The sequence below is a fragment of the Schistosoma mansoni genome, chromosome 1 (assembly GCF_000237925.1).
Source record: "Schistosoma mansoni strain Puerto Rico chromosome 1, complete genome".
NCBI classification, from domain to species: domain Eukaryota; kingdom Metazoa; phylum Platyhelminthes; class Trematoda; order Strigeidida; family Schistosomatidae; genus Schistosoma; species Schistosoma mansoni.
Window position 1 is genome coordinate 24344744 of NC_031495.1, and position 10293 is coordinate 24355036.

A 10293-nucleotide genomic window follows, 5' to 3' on the forward strand; every position below is an offset into this window, starting at 1 on the left:
TTGATCACTTCTAGTTATAATACTGATGCTCATACAAATATTGCTGAAACCTTAATTTCTAACAGTTTAACTACGTCTATTACTTCCAATACAAACACTTTCGTATCTGCTAATAATGCTACGTCTTTTACAAATTACACAACTTTTCACTTCACTGATAACTCTTTTCGAAGCCAAGCAGAAAGTTTCAACTTGAAGACTGAAAATGAAATTTCATATCATGTACCACAGCAACAACTGAATCTGCCTGATAATTACCATCATCATCAACAACAGCAACAACAAACCACGAAATCAAACTTTTGTGAAACACAAGATGAGCAGATAAACAACTCAGTTGAATTGAAACAGTCAAAGCCGTCGACAGAATTAATCAAAACTAAACAGACATTATATTGTTGTTCTATATGCCGACAAAGATTTCATTCAAACACTGGTCTAAGACGTCATAATTTAGCTTTACATGCGACGAAAGCTATGAAATGTGACCAATGTGTGAAGGTTTTCAGGTAAATTTATGTACTGATACGTATTTGTACTGTCGTAAACTTTATTTGTTGATTTGAAAGGTTTGTAATAAAAATGAAGTATTATTTTGTTTATTTGTGTGAAGTTAACTATGATGAAATAAATATTATGTATATGCAGCGTTGGAAATAACGTCCTCTCATGTATAAGGAAAATCTTTTTTATCCACTTGTATTTCTTCTCTAACCTACGATGATGTCTCATCGAGAGTTTTGCTCCCAGTTTGCTATCTTTAGTTATGTTTCTCAAGGTAATATTTTCTACTATAGAAACAAAGTTATTCTAAAATAATATCAACTTCTTTAAATATCATACTTTTGTGTGATTTCCTGACTTCTCTGTGTATCATTTTACAATGGAACAAAACTACTTATTTCATCAATATTAATTATCTAATTTGAAGTTTACATGTAAGATTATGATGTCGCTTCATTCTTTCTCTTCCTCACTTGTTATCATATGATTCCTAATGAACTAATAATCTCTATATTGCTTAAAGCTTAGGAATGATCACGAAAAATATGCCATTTCCGATTACTGTTGATAAACTGTTCTAGGATTTCATCATTAAATATTAATTTGTCTAAATCGAATTATTTTGATTACTTGTTGAATTAATTAATCATATTAGTGAATGACTTTTCGTAAAAGATTATTTCTTATCGTATACACACTGTTCAGTCATCAGTATTTATTCCGTAGTAAAAGACGGGATGAGTAGTTAGAAAATTTGAACTGGTTATTAACTTATTCGATTAATGTCATGCAGTTAGTTTCCTTTAAGAATTAATTCTGTATTATTCTGTATTGTTCTGTCTTTATTTATTCCATTTACCTTCTTAATTATTTTTTCATACAATAAGGAAGTGAAATATTCATATTTGAAAAAATTCAAAACTAAAACCTCGCTAGTTTCTTTACAATTGGAAATTTCAAACACAGGCAAATACATTTAACATTGTACAACAAAAACTTCCATTGATATAGTAACAAAACAAATTTAAATTAAATCAAGGTAATAAAAGAGTAACAGTAATTACTGTAAAGAAAGAATAAACACTTTTTTAAATTTATTGATTATTCTAACGAATGAAAAATATATTTGAATATGTTACACATGTAATATATATATATATATGTATATATATGCATGGTTACAATTGTATGCTATATATTATATTGTCTATATTTTTATGTTTAGACTATGAATCCTTATTTATTTACTAATATAAAATAAATTAATGAAGTATTCAAATATAATTGGTAATAGTAAGCAATTAAATATTGATCTGTTGTACTTTTCATTATATCCATCGATACAATAACTATGACGTAATTAAAAAATTGAAAAGTATTCAAAATGATACAATAAATGTAGATTAATTATTGTATATGTTCATTTTATTAAATAAAACCATAGAAATAGAATTGAATGCAACATAAGTGAATTAAACAAGGTAAAATATAATACTTATCTAATATATATATATATATATATATATATATGAATTATGTTTTGTCTATAGAATGACTATAGTTTTGTTGTCGTCGTGTAAGCTGTTCATGCTTCTTTTTTTCTCTTGTTTAAAATGTAACCGAATAATAAGTGAAAGAAATAAAGTGGAAAAAAAGATAATGAAATGCTATTTCAATATGAAACTAGATTATTTTTCCAAAATTACTAATCAATCAATACTTATGTCATTCCGAATATTGGATGCCAAATAGTTATCATTGATAGCAATGGATAATAATCATGTGATATCACGAAATGATTAAGTTTAAAAAATGACAACTGTTGGTTAACAACCCTGTGATCTAAAAAGAAACGCGCTTACCACAAAGACTCCACATACTGGGTTCTACTCTTGTCGATGTATATATATTAAAAGAGCACACCGACCAGGAGTTTTTTACCGGGATGAAATAATTCTTCAAGGCATTCTGATTTCTACTTTTTATTTAGCTAAAATTACTCCATAATGTAAAACTACTGTTAGGATATTCACAAGAATATCCCAAAAATTATCTCGAATGTAAAATGGTATGTTTTCAGACTCTTCACATAATTCGCATGTTATCTCCTATTGGCCATTATTTACAGTGTCCTAACTATGACTTTCATGTGTCGTTTCCCTATTGGTCAATTTTGAGTCGTCCTAATTATAACCTTTACGTGTCCTTCCTTTCCATTGGTTACTGATAATAGTCATCGTAACTGTATAAATATGCCTTGTCTGTAAACCATTTTTGTTCTGCTGCTGACCCCATAAACAATTCTCATTTAACGGCTGTGTTCTGATTTATTGGAGTTGGGGAACAGTATTGGGGTCGAACTAGGATATCTGAATTTGGTCAATCGGTAGAATTTCGCGTAGTCCTATCGCAATACCCACGCTATATTTCGCATTATAACAATTTGGCGACGGAGATTTTGCAAACAAGTTGCTGACTAGCTATGGATCCAGTTAAATTAGAAGAATTGTTCAAGCAACAGCTGAAGCTGATGGAGATGCTTACTCAGACGCAGATCTCTTCTCGAGTCTCATGTACACCAACAATCCCTCAATCAGTCGACGGTATTACTAGTGGTATTTCAGAGTTTCTTTATGATCCTGATGCCAATATTACATTTGATACCTGGTTCAGACGTTATGAAGATCTTTTTAAAGTCGACCTTGCTGACAGAGATGATTCGTGGAAGGTGCGTCTTCTCCTTCGAAAACTTGGTCCATCAGAGCTTGATAAGTATTACAACTATATTCTACCGCAGAACCCACGAGACCGTTCCTTCGATGCCACTGTTCAAACTCTCAGTCAACTTTTTGGTGACCATCATTCACTCTTCAATACGCGTTATCGCTGTTTAAAACTGGTCATGAACGAGTCCGATGACTTCTTAACCCATGTTGGCATTGTCAACCGTGAGTGCGAACGGTTCAAGCTCAAATCCCTTACCGACGACCAATTCAAATCCCTCGTATTCATATGTAGTCTTCAATCACCCAAATTCTCCGACATCAGAACTCGATTGCTGAACCGCCTTGAACAAGATCCAACGCTGACACTTAATGCAATCACCGACGAGTATCAACGCATTGTCAACCTGCAGCGTGACACCACTTTGGTCCAATCTGGGGGCCAGGGTGGTTCCGAAGTTCACGCTGTTCAACGTCAGAACAAATCTCCGAGATCGAAGACCTGTGGTCCTACGGAAGCCAGTGCTCCTTCTTTTTCTAATCACTCCAGACCGGTTCAGAAGAAGCCCCCCTCTCCATGTTGGCACTGTGGAGCCTGGCATTATGTGAAAGTTTGTCCATTCAAACAGCAGCTGTGCGATCGCTGTCATAAAGTTGGTCACAAAAGCGGTTTTTGTCAATCCCATCGACCCAATAGTCGTCGAAATGCACAGACGCAACGTCGTTATACTAAAAAGCAGCTTCCCTCATCAGGAAGTTTAGCAGCAGTCTTCCACACCCATGCCGCCACGCGACGCAAATTTCTAACCCTCTCAATCAATGGTCAGCCAGTTCGATTGCAGTTGGACACTGCATCAGCTATCACTATTCTGTCAAAAGAAACTTGGCGAACCTTGGGTCAACCTCCCATCAAACCATCTTCGCAGACAGCCGTTAGTGCATGTGGTGGTCATCTCCGCCTTCATGGTGAACTTAATTGCTGTATTTCGTTCAGAGGTACAACCTTCAAGGGTACGTGCTACATCACCAAATCCCCTCTCAATCTTCTGGGTTTAGATTGGTTCGAAGAACTTGGTCTTGCCAATCTTCCTATCAGCACTATCTGTAATCAAGTACAAACTCCTGCTACTACACAACAGCATGCTACAGACCTCCAAAATCGATTCATCGAACTCCTCCAGCCTGGACGAAAGCTACGAACAATTCATAGTGCAATGACACCCAGGCGAGTAGCCCAACAGAGTCCTCACATGAAGAATACCCGAATTCCTTACGAAGTTGACGCAAAAGTGTATGTGCGGGACTATAGACATGGGTATGATAGATGGATAGAGGGTGAAGTCGCAAAGAGACAGGGGAAGGTCATGTATGAGGTCAGAGTAAACCAAGAAATCTGGACCAGGCATCATAATCAACTACGGCCAAGAGATGCCAAAGAAAAAGTTGGAATTATTAACCGAGTTCCCCTCGACTTACTGCTAGATACTTTTCAACTTCCGCCGATACCTACAACGGAGGCAACTCAGTCATCTAACCAAGCAGAACATTCTTCAGGTTCTTCGTCGTTACCTCGAAGGAGGTCAAAGCGCAAACGAAGAAAACCAAAGAACTGTCAGGTAAACCCACGATTGCGTCGCTATTAATTTTTTCCAAGGGGAGGTGTTAGGATATTCACAAGAATATCCCAAAAATTATCTCGAATGTAAAATGGTATGTTTTCAGACTCTTCACATAATTCGCATGTTATCTCCTATTGGCCATTATTTACAGTGTCCTAACTATGACTTTCATGTGTCGTTTCCCTATTGGTCAATTTTGAGTCGTCCTAATTATAACCTTTACGTGTCCTTCCTTTCCATTGGTTACTGATAATAGTCATCGTAACTGTATAAATATGCCTTGTCTGTAAACCATTTTTGTTCTGCTGCTGACCCCATAAACAATTCTCATTTAACGGCTGTGTTCTGATTTATTGGAGTTGGGGAACAGTATTGGGGTCGAACTAGGATATCTGAATTTGGTCAATCGGTAGAATTTCGCGTAGTCCTATCGCAATACCCACGCTATATTTCGCATTATAACAACTACAAAGTGGACAACCTTCATTAGCCTAATCTCATTATTATCTATTTCTTGAGATTAGTGAATAGGTATTAAGTCGATTTAACATTTATTATGTAAGAAATATAAATAGTTCGTGCATGATTATAGATAGGTTATATTTCTCGAACGGCGATCTCAGCTAACACACTATTGAAAACCAGGGAGCACTAGAGTGCTATTTCGTCCTGGTATGGGACTCCTAGACAATGGGCACTCTTGAGCTCACCAAAGGTTGAATCTAAAACCTTCAAGTCTCACGGTGAACTCTCAACCGTTAGGAACCCTGGGTTACCTCCTAGTGGTGGGATTCCAACCGTAGTCAGTTTGAGATGAAGCATGACGATGACCAGTTGTCATTAATAACAATATTGTCTAAATCCAGTCAGCCATGACCTTTCATTAGAACTTCAGGAACATCTTGAAGTAATTCAATAATGAGTTGACTGTCATAGTTTGGTCGAACAAGTTTTGTGGAGAATGGTCATAGTTTGTAGTATTTATTCATCCCAGTGTTTGCCATGGAATATGATGATCATGAATTTGATCTCTGGTGGCCTCATGGGTGCAAACTGATGATGAGTGCCCTTACTAGGAAAAAACAGCTGTTTAGTGTTCCCTAGTCATTAATGGTACCTTAATTAAAATCACTCTGTAATGAATACAAACTATAAAATTGAAAATTATTGCCTCATTAACAAAGAAAGCAAAATGTAATCGAGAATTTCAAGTGTCAAACAAAGTTAAACAATAATCTGAAGGTAATAAGAATGAATATAAAACATGAAAGTTGTGAATGATAGCTGTCAGCATTGAGGAACATAAGGAAGACAACGAAGAGATCGGCATATGTCGAAATCAATTTGCGAAATAAGAAGTGATTATAGCACCATGTAGAATAAACAATTAGACAAACCGCCTCTGTACACAAAGATCTTACATAAGTTGATAAATTCCTAAATTCTCTGTTATGTACAAGTTTCTTATACAGCTTCCTCTAGAATTTGTTCGTATTTGTTGGTAAATTTAAATGAGGATTTTGGTAGATATCTATGTTTATAATATATCACATTTTTAACAGAAATACTATTGACTGACTTACATTCACCTTAAGATGACCGTGTTAGGCCATGTTTGAATATGTGTTTGCAAAGTGCATGCTTTTAATGTCCAGTTATAAGTAATATTTTTAGTCTGTTATTGTTTACAATTAATTACCTGTAATTATACTTTTATTGTATAACTTGGATTATGATCTTTATCCCTTACAAATAATATACAATGATCTATAAATAATGTGTGTATCTTTTACACTCAGCGAATGATTTCAGAAAATACTTTAATTAATTTCCAGGATCAAAAATCAAATCAGACTTTATCAGATTTAAATCTAACATTATAAGTTTTTAAGTTTAATTATCAATGTTCACTTATTATACATTGGTCTTGTAGAGTATTTGTAAAACTTAAATGTCTTTTTATCACACTTAACAGCAGTTGAGAAACTACTAAAAACTAGGGAACACTAGAGAGCTATCTTGGTTCGATCTGGGCTCTCCAGGCAAAACACATTTGACTTATAAACTTCAAGTCCTCCAAATAACTTAGTGAGTCGATAAATGAAAAACGTGTATTAGTTATTGGATAGCCTTCAGGTGAGTTAGCGTATTTTTTGGAAAGCCATGACCTATGTAGTTGACCAAGATGGGAATCAGACAGTAACGTTAAGCTACAACCTTTATGAGGTCTGAAATCTGAACCATTTTCAATGAAAACTCACTGGCCCCTCGTTATCATGAATAATGTGAACCCTGGAGGTCATGGTTTGTTGTATGTGAAGTTACAGGTGGAAACGTTTAGGGAATCACAAACCAAGATCACACACTTATCTATTGTTTTCTGGATATCAATGATTCGCCGACTGACTTTATTTTACGCTTACAGTTACTTTAAAACATAAGTAGTTTGTTGCACGTAACGTGTAACTACTCATTTATTAATCTAAAATAATTTGAATTGCTATAGAACAAGAAGCATATAATCTACTGTCTTATATGTAATCACTTTTCCAATCATATTTCGAATAAGTTAAGTATCTTGAATAATGGAATAAAATAACTTTTTCAAATATTGTAAGGTCTGGGACATGATTTTCAATGAAGTTTTCATTTCCATCATCTAAATCTATCTACGTATGTCTTCTATGAACGCCCCATTGTAGTACATCCCAATTTGCAATTTGAAAAAGCTGAACATACTGTAAGTCATATCCTAGAACAGAGTCGTCAATGGAAGTTATGCTCCTATATGCAGCACTTATTGATTAAGTGGAAGAGAAAATATCCGAAAATGCTTGATACCACACACAAACTAAAAAGTGGAAAACTCTATAAATTAATGGACACTAATTCTATATTATAGAATCTTGCCATTAAGCCTAATGCAAATATTTTGCCTTTTAGTATTCAAATGATAGATAGATTATTTTAATGGCTTATTTACGAGATTATTGTTGTTGAACATAGTAGTACATAATGAATCTTTCTGTAGTGACTTTATATAATAGATAATTTCTTATGAAATAATAATGAAACTATATTTTCTGCTTTATAATCTCATCTAACTGTTGAGTCATAAGACTAAACGAAATATTCACCGCAGATTTCACTAACTGTCTCATTATTTCTGAGTACATTTTCAAACTTTAAGTGGGTACACGAAGTGTTATGTCATTTTCTTCTTTAGATATTATTGTTTTATTTCACCATGTTCTAACAATGTTTGAAGTAGTTGCATAGTTTCATTTCGTCTGTTAATATTTCAATTTTTTGCGGTCTATGAGTCTTGAGTAATAATAATTTTTCTTATTTTAACGTTAGCAGAGATTTATGTTAAGTTTTTCACTGTATCAATAACTTTCCTTATAAGCATTAAATGAAATTTCTGTTAACTTTTTATTAATCATAATTATTTAGACATCAAGCAGCTTTATCTGATCATAAAAAACGAGTTCATGGTCCACGTGAATATATTTGTGGTATATGCTCTGCAGATTTCGCTACAGAAACTTATCTACGTTCGCATGTACGAATTCATGATGAGAAACGATTTGTTTGTTTAGAATGCAAACATGGTTTTTCAAATCCATCCGATTTAAAAAATCATATGCGAATACATAATGATGAAAAACCATTTGAATGCGAAGTAAGTATATTATTATTACTCATAGCGTTCACTGTAAGATCTGAAGATCTTGACTTTGATCCTCGGTGACCTCGTGGATGCAGACTGATAACGAATGCTATACTAGGAACAGACAGCTGTTCAGTGTTCCCTAGTCAATAATCGTACCTTAATTGAAATCACTCTGTGATGAATACATACCATAAAATAGAAAATTATTGCCTCACTTACAAAGATACTAAAATGTAATCGAAAATTTTAAGTGTCATCTCGTTTTAAGTATTATTATTCTATATATGATTAGCGGTTTTTTGTCTGTTAATGAATTTGTAGAAATGAACGTCTAATTTATATTTAAGCAGTTGCTAGTAATAATGATCAGTATTTCGAGAAATTTTATATTTTAAGATAGGAAGAAGTCAACATTGTCAACTAATGTTTTTTTTAGAATTGGATAGTGAACAAATTTGTGACCAAGTACAAAAGTGAAACGAAGATTAGAACTTGAATGATAATAATCTCGCAAAATTTCAGAGATATTATCCTCATGTATAAAAAGTTATTGCCAAACTACTATAAAGATATCAGTAGATATTGTGATATACCAAAATCTACTAGAATTAATAATAACCGTTTCACTAACACGTAAAAATAATGCTCATTAGCAATCACACCAACTGAAGTCTTCTGTCATTTTCGGCACTAAACTGGTTCAGCAGAACCATGGAGCTAATCAGAATAGTTAACAGAAAGATCACTGCAAATATAACGTAATTCAATTGAAAAAATTCCTACGAATCACATAAAGCCCAAGCTTTATCGATATTCAAAGTCTAAGATTTCTGGTATTAAACTGGAAATCGCATAAAGTTCGAGTGTTTTCTGCATTTTCATTCTATAGACCACTACTGACACTATTAGTAGTCATTTGAATACATAACGAAAAGGTGATTACTCGGTCTTAAAATTGCAGTAAGTGTTGTGAATTTATGCCCGGCTTTTTATTGCGTGATTTATTCACCAATCGAAATACGACATATCCAATCTTAGCACTGTGCCAAACCAATGACGTTCGACCGGTATGAGCAGCTAGCGTCCTTATTGATTCTTTGTCCGCCTAGCCCTTGCAGTTGAGTCCAGAGAACCAGTAACAGTTTCTGCTATGCGAATCATTTATTTCAAGCATGCTTGGATTATATACCAACCAAACAGACCACATCACACCATAAAACAGAAAATAACATTTTGTTGGGGTGATCCAGAAAATTTCTCGCAATAGACAAGAAAGGCTCAAGAAACACTAAGAAGCATCTTATCCAATCAGCGTTCATTAGAAGTTTTGCCAAAAACATCACGAAAGTCAAGTCACATGTAGAGTTTCTGATTGGCTGATTACTACACTGCTACTATGTTTAGTAACATTCCAGAATTTTCAGGAAAATGCAAGGACTTCTAAAATACTGTACATGTATGAACATTTGTAGTAAAGTGCTTCTCACATATTTTGCACCTTTTCTTTCGTGTTCAAGTCACTGTGTAGATTTAGCTTTGGGAGTGATGAGACTAGCTTAGGATCCGAGTATAGCGTTCAATTAACAAGACATCACATTTGTACAAGATCAAGCCAAAACGTGGCTATGAACGTGAGAGACAATAATCAATAAACTGAATATAATTTGGGAACAGCGAATCGTAAGATAATAATTTATTGATCAAAGGAGGTTTTGTGGAGAATTTAGTATTTTCACAGTTGAAATCATGAGTCAATTGAAGCTAGACCACC

General features: G+C 34.1%; 1 protein-coding gene across 1 annotated transcript in view; it reads left to right on the forward strand.

Annotated features, from left to right (window-relative positions):
• Positions 1-7122: 7122 nt before the first annotated feature.
• Positions 7123-10293, forward strand: part of Smp_125810 (putative zinc finger protein) — a gene marked incomplete at both ends in the record, with an annotated part of 24649 nt that continues 21478 nt past the window's right edge. Inside the window, 2 exons of the mRNA XM_018793761.1 lie at positions 7123-7157; positions 8303-8531. Coding sequence (XP_018648241.1) covers positions 7123-7157; positions 8303-8531 — 264 coding nt within the window. The remainder of the gene's footprint in view (positions 7158-8302; positions 8532-10293) is intronic.